This window comes from Empidonax traillii, unplaced genomic scaffold, assembly GCF_003031625.1.
Source record: "Empidonax traillii isolate 1590-97213 ecotype Southwest subspecies unplaced genomic scaffold, ASM303162v1 scaffold195:size1760703, whole genome shotgun sequence".
NCBI lineage: Eukaryota > Metazoa > Chordata > Aves > Passeriformes > Tyrannidae > Empidonax > Empidonax traillii.
The window spans coordinates 1,070,389-1,095,678 of record NW_020955388.1 but is presented as its reverse complement, the minus strand read 5'-3'; the positions used below and the strand labels follow the sequence as shown (position 1 = coordinate 1,095,678).

General features: G+C 41.9%; 1 protein-coding gene across 2 annotated transcripts; it reads left to right on the top strand.

Moving 5' to 3' along the window:
• Positions 1 to 24: 24 nt before the first annotated feature.
• E2F7 (E2F transcription factor 7) lies at positions 25 to 17,923 on the top strand. Of its 2 annotated transcripts, none has more exons than XM_027886799.1 (13): positions 25 to 43; positions 216 to 221; positions 3,525 to 3,800; positions 5,682 to 5,850; positions 7,923 to 8,204; positions 8,811 to 8,969; positions 10,010 to 10,147; positions 10,918 to 11,106; positions 11,741 to 11,825; positions 12,399 to 12,903; positions 13,774 to 14,035; positions 15,255 to 15,679; positions 16,993 to 17,923. In XM_027886799.1, the coding sequence occupies exons 2-13, from the start codon at positions 216 to 218 to the stop codon at positions 17,167 to 17,169; spliced, it is 2,673 nt and encodes an 890-aa protein (XP_027742600.1). In that variant the 5' UTR covers positions 25 to 43; the 3' UTR covers positions 17,170 to 17,923. The 2 variants fall into 2 exon arrangements, with proteins under 2 accessions (XP_027742600.1, XP_027742599.1); XM_027886798.1 differs by having other exon boundaries at positions 36 to 43; positions 216 to 296.
• Positions 17,924 to 25,290: the final 7,367 nt, after the last annotated feature.

Below are 25,290 nucleotides of genomic sequence, written 5' to 3'. Positions count from 1 at the left end.
CGGCACAGCCGCGCGCCCCCCGCGCGCCCCGGCCCCGGCCGCGGTGAGGGCGCGGAGCCCGCGGAGCCGCCCGCCCCTCCCTCCTTCCCCCTCCTGCCCCGCTCCCTGCCCGCCCGCCCGGGAGCGCACACCGGCTCCGCGCTCCCCTCGCGTCCCGCCGGGACGGGAGCGGCTCCTCATAAGGGCCGGGCTAAGGGCGCCTTCTCGCTTTGCAGATGGAGGTGAGCGTCCTGGCGCTGCGGGACCTGGCGAGCGTCCGGCCGGGGCGGCGGGGCCGCGCCGAAGCGGCCCAGAAGGTGAGCAGGGGGCGCAGGGCACAGGCCGGTCGGTGCCCGGCGCCGCGGGTTCCCTGCACGCGTTGCGCCGGAGCCCCGCACCGGCCCGGGCGGAGAGGAGGGGAGGGAGGGATGGAGGGAAGGAGGGCGGTGGAACCGGCGGGCGAGTGCAGGGCCGCGACTCGGGGGGCTGGGAGATGACTCGGGCCCCGGATCGGGCTCCTCTCGCTCCCCTGGGCAGCGTTTGGGGTTTGCCCATCGGACCTGCTCTGCCCTGCCATACTGGTCCGTAAGCAGCATCTTACCTGTGAGCACTTGGAGCACTGGGCTTTCCAATGCTACCCTTAAGATGAAGGGACAATCCAGTGAAAGAACTCCTAGTCATGCCACCCTTGTAAGTAAGTGACTGCACTCTGGCACTCATGGCTAGGCTTCGCGAACGAAGATTTGAGACTCTGGCACTAATTCCCAGGGAAACGCTTTAGCGTTCACCACTTAGCGTTCATCACTTAGTGAGTCTGACTTTTGTCACAAAGTCAGACTCACTAAGTGATGTCAAGCATCCCAATAAGGTACCATGTGGAAAGGTGGTGGGCTCTTGTAGAAACTCACCGTTCTAAAGGTAAGAACCACCAGACCTAACTTGACGTGGGAATTGTATAGTCCTGTTATTTAGCACCACTTTGACCGTGCAGATGCACATGCCCACTCTGCTTGCCTTCTGGTCTGTATATGTAAAGTGGTGTTCCCAAGTCAAAAGGCTAAGCAGGGGCCACTCAGGAGAAACAAGTTCATTGTTCCCCTATTGCCTCACCAGCCAGGAGACAGGATATCTAGTCTTGGGCATAACCTTGCTCAGTAATGTCTCCCAAAATAGACACAATTCATGACCTGCTGTCCATGCTCAGTCTGAGTCCTCCAAAGATCACATAGTTCTTGTCAGAATCTGCTCCTGTTATCTCAGATTTGTTTGAATTCTTGGTTACACAGTAAGTTCCAGTCCTCTTGTAATCGTAAGCTATCTCTGCATGGATCAAGGTCAATCTCATGCTTCCATCAACTGCCCTTGCAGTTTTATGCAATACAGATGGAGGGAGATGGTATAGCACTGCAGCTATTGAAAAAAAGAGGAGAGAGGGCAAAAGTGTTTCTTACCTTAGTAGGTAATTACAAAAGTAGGAAATAAAGATGTGAAAGGGAGTAAACATGCTTCTCATGTAAAGCCATTACTTTTTTCACTGTGATATTTGCACAAACATGAAAATTTGAGGTGCTGAAACAGCAGCTTCAGTTGCCCTCACTGCAGTTCCATTACCACTAGCCACAGGGAACAGGAACTTGAGGGGAAGGTACACTTTCTCCATTACTTAAGTAATTGATTCACTGCCAAACCTGAAATTGCGAGAATATATTGAGTGCCATCACAATGTGAACATATGTACTAAGAAGTACCATGGCCTCTAAACTGACCCCTAATTATCACAGTATAAGTTACAACTGGATGACTGTTAATTGTAAAAAGAGATGTATTTATTATATCCTTTTGGGTAATTCATAGATGAACACATGCAGAAGTGCTCTTCATCAGTGCTCAGAGAACAGTGCTTTTGATGTGCCAAATTTGTTTCCAGTTTGAATGCTACAAAACTGCTTCTAGTAAAAGCCAGTTTCGATTGTTATTAAAACTTCTTTCTCCTTTCTAGCAAGACTGTACCTGTTAAGATGATTTGTGGCATCACCTATTTAAATATCTATTTCAGCTAGTGAATAGTTAAATTACTTCAAATAAAAGGCAAAACTTAAGAAAGTTCTTGAAGCAAACCAGTATAACTTAATATTTAATATTAATTGGCTTTTATGCCATTTCTGAGTTGAATTTGTTGCAGCACAAAATATGCAGCCTCAATGTTGTCATGTTAGACTTTTAAAACTAATTTGGAAAAAAATTGCAGCCATAACCTTAATCTGAGCAGGAAGACTTGCTCAGTTTGAGACCAAAAAGCCATAATTACCCTGAAGAGTTAATAACTTCAATGCTGAATTTTAGTTTAAAAGCAGTTTGCTGTGATTTCAAAGGCTTCATCGCCCATTACAGCAAGTTATAAGCTCTTCTAGGTTTCTGATGATAATCTGTTCAGTTTGCTTTCTGTCTCACTTCACTCAAGGTGCATACTAAATCTAGAAACCACTGAACAATATTAGCTAGAGTTCCAGAAAACAGTGTCCTGTTTATAGGGTATTAAGGGGAATTAAGTGATATCTGAACTATCTAAAAAGAACACTGATCTCCCTGGGCAGGAAGAAAAAGTGTGACTTTCTGCATGGGCATTTCTGGAAGTTCTGTACCAGGCTTAGGATATTTGGGTCACAGTCTTTTTTGCAAAGAAAGCCAATGTGGCATCCTGTTTACTTAATTCCTTGAATCTTCATTAGCTATTTACACTAATAGGCTAGAGTGAAATAGTGTTTCTTGTTGCTGAAAAAAGATCTCAGCTCAAGGATGCCACTGATGCTTGCTTTCAGTCAGTCCTTTGAAATGAGTTGATCTGTAGTGATAATTCTTGAAATAAGAGAAAGGGTTAAAATTGGATCCAAAGATGAAATATAAAAGAGGTTTGATTGCAGCTAGGGACTGGAAGGAGTTGAGCTTCATTCAAGGAATGATAAAGATCAGCTGATGAACTAGGCTTTTCCTTCTAGCAGCTCTTTAACTGTAGTCAAGGAACAGTTATGGAGATTTCTTTGTTTCTTTGAGCAGCAGATAGTGCATATGCAAAACTTTTCTCACTTGCACATGAAGTCACATCCAATTCAGTTTGACATTTTGTGACAGTTTGATCTGCATCCCCACCATGGCTTTTAACTAGGCACTTTTCAAACAGAACAGTGTATTTTCTTGCTAAGTGTAATATGACCAGTGCTTTATTTCAGTTTTGCTGCGACTTGGTGATTTATGTTTGAGGGCAATGATGTCTTGTAATAACAGTCAGAGTTTAAAAGCCTAATATACCACAAGTTGCATTCGTTGACCTCAGGTTCTATATTTCAAGGCAGTACCTCATATACACTTCCTCCAGTATAGCAGCATGTAGAATATTTTACCACTTCCAACAAAGGCAGAAGAACTGTGCTAAATATATCTATGAGTACCAAGGCATGAGTCACTACAATTACCTTCATAAGAATGGTGAAATTGATTGTTGGAATGTTTTCTTTCCTGTTGTGTTTAAAGAACTTTGTTTTTAATAGGAAAACATATTTGATCGATCCAGGATGGCCCCAAAGACTCCCATTAAGAATGAACCAATTGATCTATCGAAGCAAAAAGGCTGCACACCGGAAAGAAATCCAATTACACCTGTTAAGATCATTGACAGACCTCAGCCTGATCCCTGGACCCCTACTGCTAACCTGAAGATGCTTGTTAGTGCTGCTAGCCCTGACATGAGGGACAGAGAGAAGAAGAAAGAGCTCTTCAGACCCATAGAAAACAGTGAGCAGAGTGACACACCTGATTCATTACAGGTGAGACTCAGAACACGATTACCTTATGTTCAGTTAGGACGCAGACCTTCCTTAAATTGCTCCTCAGTTTTCTTCCAACCGATCCTTCACTCCTTGTAGAAAACTCCAGAATTATAAGACACTCCCAAGGACAGTTGCCTACACAGCACTGGCTGAGCAATAGGACATCAAAAGACTAAAAGTAACTGTCTTACTAATAATTGACCTGAGACCTCCTCAAGAGCCTGAATGTTACTTAAAAGGACAGTGAAGGAAGTAGAGCTTAAATGTTTCATTTTCCCCAGTACTTCTGAACCACATTAGAAAGTAAATTGCCAGATCAGTTTTAAACAGGCATCATTTTCAAAAAGAAATTCAACAATGAAAGAGCATGGTTTTCAAATCTTACACCTTGTCCACAACAACCCTGCAAAGTGGTCAGCTGAAAACTTTCTCCCTCTTTCCACCCCAGCCCCTAGACTAGTTGTCAAGTGTTAGGAAGATTTTTACTCGCCAAGACTTGGGCAATGCAGGTGTTGATCCCTGTCCTTGCCTTGTGAAGTCTGTCCCTGGAGAAAATGTCATCAGGTTGTAGTAAGCGTCATTACAGTTTTCTTCCTTCATACTCTTTTTGTTCCAACCACTACTTTTCCTCTCCTGGATTATTTCTTGTATAATATCCTTCCCTGGTGATTTCAGTGACAGGAAAATAGTTCTGGGGTCCTCCTACTGAGAAGCATCATTTGATAGGCCACAGATCACACTGAAGTGTAGTTTTTACAGCAAGTAAAAACTACACTACAGTAGTCTAGAGAATTCTGCATGGTCATAACAAAAGATTATTCCTAACATAGCATCCAGTAAGTAAAAGATAGTTGATGTTAAAGATTACTTCATTACCACTCTGAGCCTGCTAGGATCACACAGCATTTTTGGGGTGGCTTCTATAAAGAGTTCAAATATTTTCTAGTTAATAAAACTTACACTTAATAATCTTCTTTGCTTAGAAAGGTAACTTATAAAAGAAGTAGAAGCGTTACTGTAAGAATACTACTATTTCCATACCATATAAACCTCAAAGAATTCTATCAGAGCAACAACCTGCCACAAGGTCACTTAGTCACAACTAACAAAGGACAGTTTGAGATCCCATATGCAAGGAAATGTGGCCACCAGCTTCAGCTTTTCTTTGCCAGAGGGCAAAATTTACCAGAAAAACCCTCCATCATTCTCATTTTGTGATAAAAAACATACCTCTTTGTACATACTTGGCATCACAGTTGTGTTGTTTTTTATTTTTTTGCCCCTTCAGGGACAGAAAGACCATGTTCAGACCATCTTACAGAATGCCTTAACATAACAGCTTGACTGAGTTTAAGGTTCAAAGACTGGGTAGTACCTTTTATAGTCTCTTAGCACTGTGCCCCCAACCCTTCCACAAGCACTGGTGTCTTAAAGTGATAAAGTCACTGTGAAGGGCAGCAAAATCTTTTGAAAGAGGTTTTGCAGGAACTCTTTGATGTCTTCTGCATTTTCTGGTTTATGAGATCCAGAACTGTTTGAGAGAATATTCCTTCTCCTCTCAAAAAGAAGTACTCTTTCTGAGTAGGATCTTAACATCTCCAAGTCTTGGGTTTTTGGTATTACTGTTTTTTTTCCTTATGCATGACCGTTATTTCATGATAGTGCAGATAAGAGTTTTTCTGTAGATATCTTGTGTCATGAATTAAAAAGGGCTTGCAAGTGTGTCACCCAAGTGCTCTGTGCTTGCAAGAAGTCCATGGTTTTTTCCTTATTAGAAAATCTGAGCTTAAATATTGCTAGCATCTGAAATGTGCCTCACTTGACTATGTCTTGCTTTTAAAGCTCTGCACTAAAGGGTTAACATTTATTTTTTAACAGTATGATATAGTAGACGACACCACGGTTGATGAATTTGAAAAGCAGAGGCCCAGCAGAAAACAGAAAAGCTTAGGACTTTTGTGCCAAAAGTTTCTAGCTCGCTATCCAAATTACCCACTGTCAACAGAGAAAACTACTATTTCTTTGGATGAAGTGGCTTCAGTTCTTGGTATGTATACCTGCAAAAATGGGATAACTGATCACCTGGGATAACCCAATAGGTGGGCCTTCCAAAGATCATCTTCTAACAGACTGCATTCAAAATCTGCCTTTCCCATGGTCTGGATGCTCTTTTAATCATACTAATCAAGAGTTGGAAATGCCTAAAGTTCCTGAGTGTCTTTGCTGCCTGTTAATGCTACCATTTTGAAGTCTGCTTTCTGACAGTACTTTTCACTGGACAAATCTTGACTCCAGCTGTTTACCAACTCTGTTATTTTCTTAAATATTCAATTTATTGAACACTGAAGGAGTCAAGAGTTAAAAACCGCTGAAGGAGTTTTTTTTTTTAAACGACAGATTTTGTCAAAATTAGATATTTGAGGAAATGATTGCAAACTACTAGGTGTAGGAAACTACTTGGGTTTACTGCAGGACTTCTGCAACGTGTCTGACATTACGTCTTCCAAGATCTCATGTTCTCAAGGAGATCACATGATGTCCTCTGTGATTTTGTTAAGAAAGGCCTTGAAATTCTCATTTATTTGCCTTGGTAATGAGAAGTGGAAAGAGGATAGAATTCAGATTAGGTAATTAGTTATATTACTTTTAAAATTAATTATTCTTTGGGATTTTGTAGTTAGTCCTTTATATGTTTGCATGTGATGCTTGTGCTCCAGCCTTGTACAGCTGATAATGAATAGTTCTTTATTTTGTGTTGGGAGTGACATTACCTTGCTTTTCTAAATGGTAGAAACTTTCTTTTAAAACTTGTTGTGGGGAATTTTGCCTCCCAGGAGGGGACGTGTTTGTCCTTCTCCCTTTGTTTTCCCTTCCTGGCTTGTCTGTATCCACTTGCCTCAGTGACAACAAAATTACTCACATATTGCTGCTCTCTGTGTAACAAATGAGGGACGTCATACAGCTTTTGCTACAAACATATATTGCTTTGTTCACTGAACAACTATGGAAAGGGCACAAAGAGGGCCATACTGCTGATGCCTGAAAACACACCAGGATTTGTGTAGTACTCTTGTTTTTCAGGAGTATGTTTCAATCCAAGATTTCCACACTCTTAGAAATACTCATTAATTGTTTCACCTAATATCCATTTGAGGCTGGCAGGTATTATCTATATTCTCCAGAAGGGTAAACAGATGCATCAAGACCTTGCATTCCACAGGGAAGTCTTTCAAAACCTTTCCCCCTAACTAGCACCTGTTCTGCTCTGCTGATGTTAACTGTTGGGAGCTTTCAGGTGCAGATGATGTCACCAGCTTATAGTGCCCTGTGTTATCTATAACAGCCACGCTTCAAACAGCATGGGACACAAGTACTCGGGACAGTGAGCAGAGCCACCAACCTGTTCTTATTCAGTCCCCAGCCTTGCTCACATCAGTCAGGCTGAACTCAAGTTGGGCATATTTCATGGATTTCCCATTGGTGTAGACCCAGCCAGCACTGAGGACTCATTTCTGCTGCATTTGGGAACAGTGGGTCACATCCTACCCTGCTTTGCACTTTATGAAGCTTTTAATGCTCCTTTGCTTGGTACTTGCTTAGCAAGTAAAAGTAATTGTGCCCTTGGAAGTGCAAGTAGAGGACCACACTCCCACTGGTTCCTATATGAGGGGCTTTTATCTCTACACCATGTCAGTGCCAGACTCAGACACTTTACTGCCCTCTGTTACACACAGGCTTGTGCATAGTTATGTGTCTGACCTCTGAAGCTCTCTGTCAGGAAGGGCCAAAATTCTCTGAAAACCTCAGGGCAGTCTGGGCAGTCTTAGTGAATGGGGCTGGGCAGACTGCAATCAGTTCTAGACACAGTTTAAGTGCTTTAGGCTGAAGCCATGGCTGGACAGGAAGTTAAGAAAACGGACAAAGAGCAGCATGCAGTGAGGCTAGCCACATATAAATCAGGTCTTAATTGTGCAAATATGGTTGTGTCCAGGTGAATAGTGAAAAATGTGTTGTGGACACTCAGAGAACAGCCAGTTCTCTGTTTGCTTCTGCTGAACAGCACATTAAATCTGATGAGCATCTATGTCTTCCCCCCTCTCCCTCCCAACCTTAAAACAGGAGTTGAACGGAGACGAATTTATGATATAGTGAACGTCCTGGAGTCATTGCACTTGGTTAGCCGTGTGGCCAAGAACCAGTACTGTTGGCATGGCCGGCACAACCTCAGCCAAACTCTGAAAATGCTTCAGGAAGCAGGAGAGCTGCAGTATGGAGAGCTAATGACTTTCCAGCACAAGGAGCAGGACTTAGAGTACAAATTTGGAGAACGGAAAAAGGAAACTATTCCTCATTCCCAGGACAGACCATTACTGGACTTTTCAGAACCGGATTGCAGCTCTGGTAAGATAACTGTTGAGTGTGATAATACACAGACACAAGTCTCTTTCTCAGTTTACCATGTGACTTTTTCCCTTGCTTTGCTTTTAAATTAAATAGTAAAAAATTATCCTTCCCAAAAAGGTGCTGAATGGAGGGTGCGGAATACATCCTTCTACTCTGTCCCTAACATAGGTCTCAAGACAGACTTTTCCCTCTGTGCTACAGACTGGCAGCAATTCTACTAGATATTCTAGTTCTCACCTGTACCTGACAGTAAACACTATCCTGCCAGAAGGTACCATCTTCATTTGTCCACTGTTTCATGCTGCCCACGTAACACAGTGGTTTAAGTTACAAAGTCCATTGGAATCACAAAATTATAGTGGCACAAAACTGTGTAACCTAGCATAGCATCGTCTTTGGAATCTTTCTAAAAGCTCTTTCTGCAATTTTTACTGCCTTTTGAAGAGACATTTCTGTCTGCATTCCTCAGCTGCCTTTCAAAAGATTTCTGCTTCCTGACAAGTAAATACTTTACTCCTATTGCATGTAAGAAACCTACTTACTAGTTTTCTGGCCGTGATGGATGACATATGCTAAGAGGCTTGGGTATTATTTGTAACACAGCTTCTGCAAACAGCAGAAAGGACAAGTCATTGCGGATTATGAGCCAAAAGTTTGTCATGCTGTTCCTTGTCTCCAAAACCAAGATAGTCACTCTGGACATCGCAGCAAAGATACTGATAGAAGAAACCCAGGATACGGTGGACCACAGCAAATTTAAAAGTAAGCTGGCTAATGAGAGGCAAATGAATCAATCAGTGAGTAAAGAAAACCAGGGCATGTTTGGATTGACACCAGTAGGTAACAGCAAGAGCAGGTCATGAAGCTTTTGCTGAAGTGTGGTTTGGTGTTTTTTAATTGCAAGTGTCAGTTTGTGAAAACAGCTTGATATGGGGAAGAGTCACTTTGACAATTATCTCCCAAGTTTTAGCTTCAGAATGAAGGATTTTTTTTTTTTTGCTGACTTCTTTCATACTTAAACCCTCTTACCTGTATTGCTCTGAATGATGTTTCAGAACTTACTGAACTGAAACATGATGTTTAATTTGATGGAAATAATTTTCATCTCTGCAGAAGTGTGCTACTTCTCCTTTTTACCCCAGCAATCTTTCACAGCTGGAAGGCACTTTGCTTTTCAGTTAGTGGGGATTGGTACCTCAATTCCTTGGACAACATGGAAAAACTCAGTAAATAATTTTTCTAAGATAAAGACTTAAAATAAAAGTCTTTAAGGTACTTTTAAAATAAAGTACTTGCACTTTAGTCTTAAAATTCTACCCCAAATATCAGGAGAAATGTGAGGAGTATAACTGAGCAACACGTGGGTATCATAGTCAAGTAAAAGATATTATTTGCAAGAGTCACAGAGATTTTTCTGAGTGTGTTACAATTTTTAAAAATGATAAACATGTGTCCTCTTTGGATCAGCTGTGCACTCTTGTGCCTCTTGCCCCCAGCTTGTCTTTATCCCATGTGAAGGTACCTGCCTTTTCTGGGAAAATTGTTGATGTAATCATTCTCTAACCTTTTTCCATCAAAATGAGGTAGGTGAGCTTAAACCTGAGCAGCAAATATATGAAGCAGCAATGACAATCAGGTGGGAGCTGGCATGGCAGGCTTCATAGGAGGTGGCCTAAGTCCATCCCAATTTGATTTTACCCACCTCATCTGTGAAAGCTGTGGTGATATTCTGGAATGAAATTACCATGTACTGTATCCATTGAAACCTGACTATCTTAACTATTTTTGCATTTTGTTGTTAGCAAAGGTACGAAGACTATATGATATCGCCAACGTTCTCACCAGCCTAGGCTTGATCAAGAAAGTTCACGTCACAGAGGAACGAGGACGCAAACCAGCCTTCAAGTGGATTGGGCCTGTGGAGTTCTCTGGAAAGACTGGTAACTTGTATAGCTTGCATTTATTTTCTTTTTGCTTTGACAGTCCCTTCCCAAGTGGTAAAGGTTGCTTTCCGTGTGTAAAGCATGGCCCAGATTTAATTGTGTACCCTGTGATTATTAACTGCTGCCAGCTCAACATTGGCCCTTGTTAGACTTTGCGCTCAAGAGCTGTGGCTGTGGAGGGATGTTGAAGGATATTGTGTCTACTGACTTAGATAACTATGCATAACTGCAGGAATTTTAGAGCGGTGGCAGATAACGCCAATATCTTCAAATTCTAGTCCACAACTTTTCTGGGTTGCAAAATCTCATTAATTCCATAATAATTATACAGTGAATTACTTTCTTTATAAGGGGATTTACCAGAGTAGAGCAGGGCTGTTTCTTGGAGATGTCCCCTTGTACAAAAGGTTTGTCTGCAAAGAATGAGGCGGTGGGACAGAGCGTCTCTGTAAGCTGATGATTCTTATCTGAAAGCCAGAGCAAAGGCAAGCCCTTTGGCTTTGAGATTTGGGTCAGCGCCAAGACCAAGTAAAAGTGAAGGACAATGTTAATGTCCTCTCCTCCTGGCTACTATGGAATAGATAGGAGGGAAGCTCTTATCTTGTCTATTGGTGCCTGCTGAGCTCTAAATCTCTTTCAATTTTGTGGGGTTTGAAATAGTATGGAGGTTACCTCTTCCCTTAAAGCCAAGTTTGGTAACATGGAAGAAGCCTAAACGATGACCTATTTTGCCTGAAGGACTATTGTATAAAATTATGTCCCTACAGATGAGCTGAGAGGGCATAGCCCAAGATCTGATTCTCTGCCAGAGAGAGGAGCCTGTGCCCAGTATCAGATCTGTGCTGGTGGAAAGCAAAGGTTTACACGTCATGCTTCATTTAATGGTGCACAGCCTTGTGAAGGGACCAGAAGGAAGGTCAGTTCTGAGCCCAACAGCCCACGTCAAGAGAGGCAAGGTAACTACTAATGAAGCATGTTCTTTTGTATGCCACTGTATCTGCTCGAATGACAGCCCACCAATTTAAGGCACTTGATTGTCTGAATCAGTGTTTCAGTTCAATAGGTGAATTACTCTTGGGAGGTATCTGTATTTACCTGTCCATGTGATGATGAGATTTGTGTTTTAGACCTTCCAGTCAAGTGCCTAAAGTTAGATGAGGTGAATCTGGGCCATACTGTCATAAATCTGCAGTTGGTTTTCTGGTAAACATTTCTGTTCTCTACTAACTATACTACAGTTTCTTATGTTAAAATTTGGCATAGATTCTTTAGCCACAAAATGCTTGTTTATTTTATGGTTCCTAATGTAATGAATTTTACTGTACCAATCTAATGAATAGTTGTTGAAAAAGATAAAGCAATTACAAGGTTTTTCACAGTCCACTCTTATAGGAAATGATGATGTTGAACACCTCTCCAGTGAGACTGAGCATTCTGAGTGTCTTGCAGGTTCTGGCTCTAGGTGATTAGTGAATGTTATAAAAATGTCTCAAGACTGAAAAATTATAGCAATTATTTTATACGGCCAGTATGAAAATATTCTTGGTAAACCTACCTGGGATTAATTGAAGACCTCTTTTGTTGTTTCAGCTGGTATTGTGAATTCAGATGAATATTGTTCCAAAATGATAAATCTTGCAACTGTCTGCAGGCAGAAAATAGAGGAAGATACTAGGTAGGTTGGTGTGAACTCTTGTCCAGTTTCATCTTTGTGCTTGTCATGTTTAGTTTAAGGATAGATACCATTGCTGAGACTGAGATAAAAAAGTTGCCAGAATCTTGTTATTACTATTTTAATATTGATAAATGTCAACGTTTTCTGTGGTCATTTTATACCCACCTGTACTTGTACCACTATTGTTGTTTCGCTTCTGTAGTTCTTTGTATCAGGTATGTTTATGTATGTCTACATAGGCTGAGCAAATCATGATTCTGTGGAAGAGACTCTCTGTTTCTCATGTGTCTTCTCTACACCTATCCCTATCTGAATTCATTTGTGAATGATTAACTCTAATCAAGTGCAGCCAGAAGCATTATTGTTCCACCAAAAACCTGAGAAGTCTGCTTCTGTGTAATTAGAAATAAGAAAAAGTGACCCTACTTGTAAACTGTGTAAAAATAGTGGTTGGGGGGGGATTTTCCCATGTTTATGTCCAAAAATGTACCTGTTTGCTTCTAAGGATAAAATAGGGGTTTCATTTTGGACTAAATGTTTTTCTTCTTTTCATTATTTTTTTTTTTTTTTTAGGAACAAAGCTTGTGGCACAGAAACTATACCAAATTCAGCAAGGAACTCAAGCATAACCTCACCTTTCTCCCTTCTTCCAGTTCCTGGGGACTCTGATTTTTGTGTTAACCCTTTGCCTCAGGCAGTTTTCCCTGTGGTTCAGGCAGAGGTGCCAAGCCTCTCACTACCAATTGGCATCAGCAGCCAGGCTCCACATCCTTCCACGCCAGCAGCTTCCAAAACCGAAAATGGAAAAGCTACCCTGGTCCCCAACCAACCCTTCCTGTGCTTCCCATCTTCATCCCTTTTTATGTTGTGTGGTGGTCTTCAGGAAAATAACTTGAGCGAGACCCTGCCCACTGCAGGCGACAAGGGAAACAGGAGTGCCGAAGCTCAGGCTGTCTGCCAGAAACGCAGCTCCCACAAGTGCACATCACCCTCTTTACCTGCAGAAGATGAAGAGCCAGCTGCTAAAAAGCAGACTATGGAGCAGAGCGATTTGCCCCTCTCACTTGTAGTACCCAAGGTAAAGTGATTTTCATTATCACTTAGGCTTTATCGTAGCGAGGAAAGACTTTTGCCAAAGACAATGTTTTCAGAAGTGAAAACTCACTACACCACTCTTGTTAGAGATACAAATGCTGCCTCCCATATGTTAATAAAATTGTAAGGGAGCTGTGTCAGGAAGCACAGGCACTAACTGGGAGATGTTTTCACATTGCTAGGGGAAAATGGACTGCGATTGCTTTGCCTAGTGATGTGATGCTCAGCTGCTCTTTGGAATCAGTGTCCTAATCATTGTCTTGAACAAAACAGTGTGTTCAGGGGAAGAAATCAATGTAACTATTCCTCTTCATCTTCCTCTGTTAGCTTGGGCTTTCCCAGACAGCAGCAGCATTGCTTCTGCTGAGCTATAGCAAATGTTTTTTGTACTTTCCCACTACTCTGTCAAGTTCAGTGGTGCCCACAGCAGGCTGGTGAGAGAAAGATGATGGTGAAGGTGATGTGTAGCTATCTCCGGGTTCTCTTAACTACTGACAGTAGGGGTCAGGCTCAAGGCCATATCATATAAGCCATTTGAATGTTCAATAGAAACCATTTGAAACAAGTGTTTTTACTTATCAATAAAAAATAATCCCAGAGATCACGTATTTCTTATCTAGTGTTTCCAAGGACTGAAAGTGAACTACAGCAAAGGGCACAGGGCTCAGGCATCACTAATATGGCTCTTCAAACCCTCAGTCAAAATTTATAACTTAGTGATTTGCTAATCAGGTTTGTGCTGCTCCTTTCTAGAGATACTCATTTTATTCCATAGGCGAGGAAGGTGCATGAGAGGCATTGCACTGTGTTTTTTCAGTTTGGACGCTTTGTTTCCACTTCTTTTTTTGCTTAGAAGCCTTTTGAATCACCCGAGGCTGAATCTACCCCAGGAAATGGCTGTCCCTCTGCTGTACATCTAGAAACTTACCATCTTGACCTCGCAAGTCCTGCTGCTCCAGAGGCTGCAAGCAAGGAGTCTTTAGATTGTCAGGAGCAAGAAAAACGATCTCAGAACACAGACCCTGATGAACCCCCTCCAGGAAATGAGCACATCTCTAAAGAAAATGCCAATCAACCTTTCCAACCACAGTATCTTTATGTTCAGCCTACCACTGGTAAGGACCAAGCCAAACCTCGTATCTGTTCACTGAGCAAATATGGTGTGCTACAAATAGGTGAATAAGTCTATATTTGGCACAAAAAACCTGACGGCAGTTCTCTGTAGTAGTTTAGCAGCTCTGAACTATCTTGACTCCATGTGAATTGTTGCTCCTCTGAAAAGACAGGCATTTTTCTGAGGTTCTCAAACATTAATAGAGATACTTATTGTGGGTTTTGTATGTTTGAATTATGTGCAGCAAAAAGGACACTTATCCAGCATTCAAAAGTCAGAGGAGCTGGAAGTCTAGGTTTGGCACTAAGGGGGCCAAAACAGAGCAGCAGCTTCCCCCTGAGTGGATGAATTTAGTCACCTATAAATTTTGTACTGTCTTGTAACATGCATCATCAGGATAACCCCCTAAAAACCAAGGCACTGCAAGTGTAGCCAATCCTGCTTGCAGGATACCCTAGGGATAGAGGGGAAGCAGCTGAAAATATTGCAAGAGGATTTAGTGTCCACCATGGTTTGTGTGCAGTGGAAGACTGTTTTGTTGGAACAGGACATGTGTGGCAGATTGCCATGACTGGTGCTTTAGTATTTGATTCACTTGTGGCACAAAGTGGGGTCTATGGATATGACTTAGGATGAAGATGGTCAGTTTGAAAATGTTGATCCTGGTGTTTTGGAAGGTCAGACAAACTGGAAGCCAGAGAAGCTTCTGTTTCAACACAGTATTTCAGCTGTTTTCAGAAAAATTAATGTCTTTGTGGTCTGTCTTTGTGTGTGTCTCCCATTTGTTGGGTTTGGTTTAGTTTGGGGTTTCTTTCTCATTAAAAGCAACATATATGTTTTCATACAGCAGAGCATATGATTCTTGTTAATGAAAAAAAGTGTTTGTTTAGCCAGGATGTCGCTCTTAATTGAAGTTGTAAGCAGAAAGCAGAAAAGTATATGTGGTTGGTACTTAATTTGACCAAATTAAATGGATGCGGGTACAGTGAACAAACAGTAGGGGGGGATGTGGAAGAAGGTGAAGAAAAGCAACTGGACAGAAGAGTCAGGCGTTTGTGACAGTTTTATTTCTTTTTTTTTATTATTTTTGTCATAGTTTACTTCCTAGCCAGACTTTTCTTTATTTTCACATCTTTTTCCTATTTTGGATGAAGTTACAATAACTTACTTCCAATTTGTCAACTGTATTAATGCTTTTTTTTCCTCTCTCTTTGGTTTAGGATTAAGCAGTTTTAATTTCCTGTTCTCTGCGAACCAAGCCCCTGGTGCCATCAGCCTGGCTTCGAACCAGTTACCTTCTCTAAGTGTACCCTGTGTCATGGTGCCATCAGCAGCCTTGGCTTCCTTCCCTCTCGTCTGTTCTCCCTCATTCACCAGTCCTCTTTCCCCAGTTCCCGATGGTTCATTCTCAGCTGCTGCCTCCATGAATTTCAGTATGTCCAGCCTGGCATCAACAACCCCTGTTTTCATAAGCACCACGGCAGTGGTCACCCCCAAGGTCTCAACTACTCCTTCTGTGGATCTACAGCAACCAGCTCACCCTGCTCTACACCTGAGTCCTGTGCTTACAAGATCTTGCAGTGCTGTTAAACTGGACTCCCCCGTGTGTGTGGGGCACCCGGTGACCCTCCTGAAGCTGCAGCAGGTAAGAGGGAGAGGTGTGTGAGTGAGTGATGATGAAAGACACATGCCAGGTCACAGGGCCTGAAGGCACTTTTTGCCACAGGCTGGCGCTGCTGGGTCAGGGTGGTGAGCTGGCACACTGGGAGCTGTGTCTTCCGCTTAGTTTGTGTGTGTCCATCTGTAGCAGTGGCACAGGGCTTGGGACAGTGTTGAAGACATAGCTCAGCATAGCACATCTCGTCCTGAACAGTGAAATGGTTAGTTTTAAAACTCTTACAGGGGTTTTAAAATCCCCCGGAAATCTAAGTCAGTATTTTTTCCCCATTTGACATTACCGTTGTGTGTTATGCAATGGCTACAGAAACACATCAGGTGGATAGGAAGATTGTTTGTCAGAATTCAGTAGTCAGTTTGCTGCAACATTTCTTCAGGTAGTAATGTCCTGGTTTACCCCCTCAGCCCTGTTCTGATCTCTCTTCACTACGTAATGGAAACGTAACAGCAGCATCAGAACTGAGGGAAATCAACTATTTTTGTGGGGTTTGTTCATACTTTTTATAAAGCTATTTTTAAAAATTTACCATAGAAAAAGGCTCTTGGGTAAAAAAAAAAGAAATCTAAAAGTGAAGGAGGACTCATTTATCTGAAATACAATGAGTGACATAAAACACTCAAGTCACACTGCGTTACCTGGGTCTCTGCAACTATTAGCAGTGACATTTTGACACTTAATTCAGCTTACATTCTTAAATCTATAGTTCGTTTTCCTGTTGTCTAAGGCATGACAAGCAGGTTGAACATATGAAAGCTTTATGAACATTACTTTATGGTTATCTTTTTCGAGCTTTAGAAAAAGGCTGTAGTAAGAGACTGGTTGGCAGCCAATCTTATTACAGATACTAACATTAGAGGTTACAGTAGATTGATACCTGAAAGAGAAGTGGTCAGGGTTTAGAAGACTAATTTTTGATTTCTCTTGATGCTAACAAATAACAAAAGTGAGTAAAACATCAAGGAAGGGAAAGAGCCATTTAAGCTAAAAGACAAGATTGGCATAAGAACGAATGAATGTGAACTAATTGTGAAAAATTTAAGTTGGAAATGAGATAGAGGCTTTCATCTTCTAGCAGTGATGTACTGGCATACAGTTCCAGAACAAAAAGCAGGGGCAAAGCCCACAGTTTTTAATGTGGAGCTTCTGAAAGGATGTGTGAGTGGTTCTCTCTAGTAGCAGGGTACAGGGATTAATGTCTCCCAGCTGTCCTCTGTTTGCATGCTTGCATGTAGGCTTTGAGAAAACCCTGCTGAATCACTTTGGTTTTGTTTCACAAATAGCCTTCATCAACTCCCCTCACTCCCAAGAGCATTCGTCCTGCACATCATGAGGCATTTTTCAAAACTCCCGGAAGTCTTGGAGATCCTGTGGCATGGAAGAAGAATGAAGGCAACCAGATCAGAAATGCCAGCTCTGTGCAGAGGAGACTGGAAATCTCTGGTGCCAGTCCTGACTAATGCCACTCGTTGCGAAGGGTGGACAGATTGTCTTAGGACCCTGTATTGATTACAAGAGAACAAGCTCTTACCTGGCAAGAGGAGCACATTAAAATCTCCTTTTGGCATGCTTCCCCAGGTATCCACTGGTTCTGTTAACCATATTCTTCACAAGTCATCTGTGGTACTGAAGTCCTTTTACTGAATTGTTCCTTCAGTAGTGATTTGAATTCAGATTCCGTGCTTCACACAGCCTTGTGGGCATCAAATTGTATTTGGGATTTTAATTTGGAAAATGCTATTGCTGTGAGGAGATGCAAAGAGATTTTGGAGTCCCCAGGGGTTCTTTATTCGTGGTTTTAAGTGAGATGTCTAGCACTTATCTGGGGTAAGCATTTTGTTTGCATGTACTCTACTTACCCTGAGTAAATCTGTGGTGAAAATTATAAACTTCTGCAGTTGTGAGAGCAACTGCTTTCTTGGTTCCAATCTGTCAAATCCTGCCTCCGCAGTGCAGCCTCTTGCTATTTATTTTGTATGTTGGAGTGGGATTAGTGCAAAAAAGGATTTTTGCAGCTTCAGAATAACAGATTTTCTCAGGGTAGGATTACTTGAATGTCAGTTGGTTGTTGTACAATTTGCCCAGCACTTGTGGTTAGAAAAACCTAATAATAACACAGTATGATTGAATGTATACATATGAAAAATATTAAGACCAAAATAACTGTGAATGTTAACATTGTTATAGTTGTGTTAATGAACTGTTATTAGTCCTTGGGTTGTATTTTTCTTTTACTTCTACTCTAAGCAAAATATGCAAGTTAGATGTAAAGAATACAAAACCTGATTTCTTAAATAAGTTTGACAAAATAATTTGAGTGACAAGCCACTGAGAGGACTGTGCTAAGATTTCATCTCCTGTTTAAACATCTGGTCTAGACATTATGACCAAGGACCACTGGTAACTCATTAACTACATGATTAGATTCAGTCTAACCTGAGTCTACTAAGTGCCTACTTAGCTGTCTACTTAAGGGGTATGTGCTTAAGTGCCTAACTCTTCACTTACAGGAATTTCTTACCTAGTTAATAGAGCATTTGAGTGTATTGGGAAGACAAGGGAGATCTTGTCTATCTAAACCATAAAAAGAAGCTGAAAAGAGCAGGAGCCTCAAATTTTGAAATTACTGTAAAAAAACTTTAAAAAATTATCTTTATGCCTTAGGAGAAGGTAATGAGGAAGAAAAGTCTTAACAGTCAACATTCAGAGTCCTCAAATAATGGATGGTGCTATTAATAATATAGGGCATAATTTTAAGAGTTAATGCTCTTATGCTTGGGTATGTTTTCACTGATGGAGCAAGCTGCAATTTGTGCAGTTTCCTTTTTAAAAGACAAAGTGTTGCTTTGACATCACGTTGTTCTGGATTTTTAGCAAACATAAGGCCAGCATGATCAGCTCTCTTTGGTACTGGTACTGGTTTTCCAAGGGTAGACATGCTGTTGGATGTACTATTTTGTGGTCAGGGGAAGCTAGGATTTGTTTGAGGGTTGGGGATTTGATGAGGGGGTTTTATTTTTATAATGAAATGTATTATGAAAATGAAATTTAAGGAAGAATTTTAGTGAAGCTGAGAGTTTGACTAATGTGGCCTTTTCTTAGAATAGACCAATAACAACTTTTTAAGGAGGGCTTGGTTAGCCCTTGTTGAAAGAAAATCTATAGCAGAATTATCATAGGAAATTTCAGGGGTGGTAAAGAGACATCTTCAGACTGCTAATTTTTTTATATTTTAATGACACTACAATTATGAAAGTTTACAGTTTTTCCTTCTGTATTACTTCTTCTTAGAAGAAATAATAAAACACCCACTTAGATTAATTTTTCTTTGAAAAGCAGTGTATAATTAGCATAATGCTGCCCCTGCACTTCTGCTAGCATGCATGTCTTGCTGTTGGGGCAGGAAACAGGCTGCTAGGGTTCCAGGTGACATGGTGGGTGCCATTTCTCCAAACTTGTCTTTTCTCTTTCCCTCCAGTACGGTGCAGCCTTTTAGTGAAATGGCAGCTGGGTGCAGAGAGGAGCATTAGAGCTAATGTTGGCTCTTTGCTCCAGTTGAATCATCGTCACCAAAATTGCCTTTCTTTGTCAGTAATGTTACTGTGTGCCATAACTAACCTAACTATACTTGAAAATGCAGGGACTTTTCTGCAGGAAATTTCTGCTTCTAGTTTTGGGTTTCCTTACAGCAGGTCTGGAAATGAGGATTGACTGCCTCTTCAATGGGTCATGGTTGGGAAAGCAGATTTTGGGCCTGGGAGAAGGAGGATGTTGATATGCTGTCTTGGTTTTGACAATGCAAAATTCTCACTAAAATAGAGTGGGACCATTGAAGCTGTTGGGCAGCAAAGGGATCAAGGCTACTTTTGGTACCTGAGCTGCTGAACTAGACCAGCGAGGGGAAGAGTTGGTTGTCACGAGGGAATAAGTTTACCTTTCCTATCATTACCTTCACTGAAAGCTAAGAAGTTAAATAAACTAGGAACATCTCATCAGCAAAGTAGCTTTGGAAAAGCAGAATTTGTATTTGCACTGAGGCAAAGTGCATACCCAGGATGTTCTGCAGGGTTTTTGAAACCTTTCTGTCCCAAGACAGTTGTTGAGGAGAATGATCATATACTTGAATCTATCTGCCACGTTTACATTTCTGATTGTCTTTTGTAAATTGGTGCTATTTCTGTATTTAAAAAGCTGTATTTTTAATGTAAAGCTGCTTCCAGTTTGTTTCTTTGCACTGCTAGTTTAATGTAGATATTAATTTTATTGCTGTTTATAACTGTTCTTCAGTGATTAGATGTCCTGCTTTTCCTGCTTTCTAGCTATCTTTTTACCGATCTGCATACAGCTTTACTCCAATCACACTGTTGGGTTGAATATTTTTTTATACTATCTTTTAGCAAAATATTAAACTTTTACAGAATAAAAAATGGAATTGAAACTGAGGCTGTGGTTTCAGTATGGAGGACACCCTTGAAAAGAAATATTCATGCACCGTGTGTCCAGGTAAGCAGTGCCTTTCGGATGTGAGCTGAGAATGAGTAGCGGAGGACAACAGCTCGCGCCAGTGGCTCTGTTGTCCAGCTATTTTATGCAGCACAGGCACGATTCCCACTCCAGCTTATGCAGGCAGAGACCAGTGCAATGTAAATTGGCTCTTAAAGTCCTCGAGCAGGCCAGGTCAGCACCCAGTGGCCCTGGCCCGAAGCCATGTGGAGTGCCCCACACCATGAGGGCCCATCCCACCAGTGCTGTGGGGCCTGTCCCAGACAGCCTGTGGCTCTTGCAGCCATCCCTCAGCCTGGGTCTCCAGAACATGGCAGACTGCTGGCCACTGACACTCAAGAAGCTGACATTTGGTTGTGCATCCTTATAACCACCAGCTGCTTGGAAAGAACAAGTGAAGAACACAGCCATAGACCTTCTTCTTTTTCTCTTCCCCTTCCCTAATCACACACACACACACATAAGACACAGCTCAACGCAAACCCAAGTTTGCTCCCATTAAAATCAATGGCAGGTTCACTGTTGATTTCAGCAAACCCAGTATTGCCACCTTACCCCACCCTGTGAATTAAGAGATGTCAGTTAATGTGTCATCAGCACAGCTGCAAAATGCCTGTGAGTTGCAACTGGTCAAGATCCTCAAAACTCATATCTAAAAGAAAAACCCAGCAGCTCCCTCAGTATTGTTTCCAACAGTTGCTTTCTTGTTTCAAAACTGACAGCTGTGAGCCAGCAGTTTACAGTCTTACCCCCAAAGTGTGGAGTGATATCAAAGGCACTGTAGTGAAATCAAACAAATCCGCAATATATGTAAAATACTGCAACTTGGTAAGTGCCTGTAGCAGTAGCTGAAATAGGCAAATATGGATCAGGTTTAATCTTTAGGGAAGAAAAGGGAAACAATTTAAAGCCTATAAAATAAAATGTAGGTATAAAGATTTCACAATAAATTGTCCAGAAGAAAGCATCTGCCTTACTTGGGCAGCCAATTCTTCAATGCGAAGAAAAATGCTTTGTTTCTTCACAGCCTCTGCATCTCACTGATAGCCAATAACATGTGATTTAATCACTCTACACCCCTTCAAAATCTTGATTAACTGGTAACAGTAAGTTCTGTGCCTGAAATACACTAGGAATTTAATAAATGTAAGGTTGAAGATGTTAGGGAGGAGTTGATTGGAGCTCTGCTCTGAGGCTCACCCACTGGCACCTCACCTACATTAGAGTTCCCACCATCATTGCACTGAAACTAGGACATTTAGAAGATGTTGGTTAAAAATGTCTCCACAGACACTCTAGGTCCAAGTGGCAAACACTCAAATGCTTGTGTTCTTCTCTGCCTTTATACTAACAAAATGTCAGTGGCTCCAGTGGACTCACTCTTGATTTACTTTGGCTCAAAGAGGGGCTCAAAGGGATTTACAAAGGCTCAAAGTCTCCTGGTTCTGGGGAAACAGGATTTCTTAATTCAACCCATCATCTACTGCACAGCACTGACCAAAGGAGTCTTTGACTTCTCTAAATCCTGAGCAATGTCAATCAACCAGGAATATCACCTGGCCTCACAGGAGCTGAGGATCTGGCTTGCACAGGTGGCATGGAGGATAAAAGGGAGATGGACAGAGGGGAGGGTCCAGCCCTGTGGAGCAGGTGTTAAGAAACAGTCAGGCAAGTACATTCACTGATTTGAAAATAATTTAGGGCTTTTCTGCTCAGCCTTGCTTGGGACTTCTCATTATTTGGACATGTCAGGATATGTCAGAGCTTACTAGCTTGGGGTAGCATCAAAACAAACCTGCTCTTGTTCTCCTGCAGTACAAGCCTGACTGTCTTGGAGTGACCTTCTCTTGCTGTCTGACCATTGATTTTTAATGCAAGATTTCTCTTCAAAACTGTAAGGCTAAAATCGCACAGATTGAAGCCCATTATGTGTATAAGACATTTACAAAAACATTTCAAATGCATTAGATAAAAGAGGATTTTTAAGAGGCTGAGAGAGCAGAAGCTCTTTCAGTCTTCCCAGCACATACTATGAAAGAAAAAAAAATGTTTCAGATGCAGTCAGGGAATATATTTTACTATAATCAGATAACTATGCAGTGCCCTGCCAGAGTAGCTAGGGCTGAGTTCCAGGAGCCTCTGCAGGGGATAAAAGGATTCACTTAGGCACCAACATCCCTCCTGCCCTGTTAAGAGTCTCTCCAGACATCTTTTTAATTTAATGCAAGCTGCAAAGTCCTGCATGACCCTAGAGAATTGTTTTCTCTAGGAGAAACCAGTGGACATGAAGAAAGTACCAGCCCACCAGCTTTTTCCCATCAAAATCCTCACTATTTGTTATGCAAGCTAAACACGGCTATAAATCACCCTTTGGCTTTCTCAAGAAACAAGTTTAATTAAGTGAGCAAAATGAATCTCAAAGGTTCATAAACTTTCTAAAAGTCTGTTGAAGCTCAGGAAATCTTGGTCTGGATTATAATTTTGTTGAGAAAAATGTTACTTTTATAATTCTAAACAAAATTGGGTCATACTTATTTGCTCTGTTTCATTTTCAAGGAGAGAATCTGCCTGGCCAATATTAAAGGAAAAATAAGAAATATGATGACAAGTAGCGGAAATCCCTCCCTGACATATCTCCCCATGAGGGCCTATGAGGCATCAACAAGGTCTGAGTCATGACACAGGCCTGGATCCTTCCAGGTGTTGAGTCAACACTGGGAACCCTTGGACACCTCTTGGGGCCTCACAGCTCCCATGGTCGCCCAAGGTGGGGGGAGGCCTTTGGATCTGTATCTCCAGAAGCAGCCTATCATTTTAAAAGACACAGGCATCTGGGAACAAACCAGTCCAATTCATGTGCCTCCCACCCGGCACGGTGCAGTTTGTCCTCTGTCTTTGGCTCTGCAAACTCCAAGTGCCTGTGCTCACTATCTTTGCCTTTTCTCTTATCATCTCTTACCTCTAAACTCCTCTTCAGTTAGGGCAGAGGAAACAGAATATCATTCTTTCCCCTCTTGGGCTCAGAAACAGTGACCAAGCCCAAAACACAGACACAGCCCAAAATCCAGCTCAGTGACCAGGCTGCTCTGAGGCCAAGCCAGGAACCTGAGCCAGCAAGTCTGAGTCTGGGCCAAGGTCATGGACAGAGGTAAGAGCCCAGTCATAGCTCCTACCCAGTTGCCATGTAGCCCAGGTGGGACCAGCCATAAAGCCTCAGCTGAAAAGCAGCTGCTAAGGGAGAGGAGGGGCAGTGTCTTGCCTTTAGCTTCTTTCACTGTAGCCCTTATCAGCAAAGGAGTCCACCTTGGACTCCAGCCAGCTAAATTCCTCAGCTTAGCCAATGAAATGCCTGGAGCAGGGATGCTCTCCAAGACAATGACTTCAACATGCCATTCAAATTCAGGTGAATGATAAGAAGACTAAAATCAACTTAATACTGGTAAGATCTCTGCAGAGCCACGTCCACACAGACACAAAAGCTTGATCATATTTGCCAAAGGAAGTTTGTATCTGTTGTGTAAGAGTAGATAGGCAGGAAGCTTAAAATTATTCTGTTTAATCCAGTAGTGCGCTAATGAGACAAAGTGATTAATTACACCTCTGTAATGAGAAAGAGATTGTGTACAGGCTTGAATCAGCTTTAACATATCACCTTGTAAACTGACACCGTGTTCACATATTCACATATACCTACTGGCATTTCTCTACTCCAATTACTAGTGTTTCTGTGCTAAAGCAAAGGGTAAAAGCTGTAATTAAGAGGGTGAGAGACCATTCTTGTCTTGGGCCCCTCCTTGGCCAAAGGGAGCCTGGCTGAGAAGATTAATCATAACCAGATGGGAATAAAAAGAGCTTTCCCCCTCAGCAATACTTCAAACGGAAGACATTTGGACCAAGGACCAGGAGCATAAAGAGCTGGATTAAATATCTTTTCAACCAGAGGATCTGTGGTCACTCTCTATATCATACTGTGTATGATACAGAGACACAGGACAAGGTGAGCACAGCCATTTGTAGGATGATGGCAGCAGCCACTGCTCACTGAACAGTTATCCACCCTCTGGGTACAAGGGGAATTTTGCTCAACTACATCTGGCTAAAGCTGTCTTCTAGCAAAAAGATTCAGAGTGTATCTAGAGTTTGATAGAACTGATAGATTTTTGCTCTTAGGAGCTTATCAAAAAGCTGTATTATAAGAAGTTTGCATATCCCCTCCTATAGCCCAACAGTGAAGGGTCTCATCACCACACTGGAAGTACAAATACCTACCTAACCACAGCTGATGATACTCAAGCTCTTTTCTGATGGGAATTAATTTTTTCATGTCCTTGCTACCCTTTCAAACTGTTTCCTGCCTGCTCACCAGCAATACAGCTTGTTTACAGCAGCTTGAAATTGTATGTGAGAGGGGAAAAAAAAAACCCTGAAAACATTTTGGAGGACAAGCTGCTAAACTGAAACCAGTGCAACAGAGGAGGAGAATAAGAAAAGAAATAAAGAAACCTTTATGGCAACAACCAATCAACTACAGCCAGCCAACCAACTACAGCTGAACCAGAATAGAATCTAGGCAATTTCCATTTCTGCCTAGGAAAATGTGAAACAACCGTGAAATGATCACAGCTTTGGAAACAGTTCTGTAAACAATGTCAGGAAATCCAAGCATTCAATTACCGAGTATTGCACCATGATGCTTTTTCATGGCAGTCCCTTGAAATTATTCACCTGGTCTTCTATGGGATGGCAATAGCTGGCACAGGTCTGGTGTTCCTCCAGCTCTGTACAAAAACTGGAGGAAATGCTGCATCTGCCTGTTTATATTAACTAAGGGTGAAACCCTTTGTGTCAAACAGCCTGCATTTCCGAAAAGAGAGCCTCTTGTATGAACATCTGGTCTTCCATGTATTCCTGTCATATCACTACATTTTGACATACCCTAATGGGTCCCATTGCTCTCCACACTGCAAACCACAGGCACATTCTAATTAGGTTCTGTAAAATGGTGAAGATGTCTCAACTTGAGGCAACTCTGTAAATGTGTTGCCTGGAAGGCAGTGCTGCTGTTGAGGCACAACCAC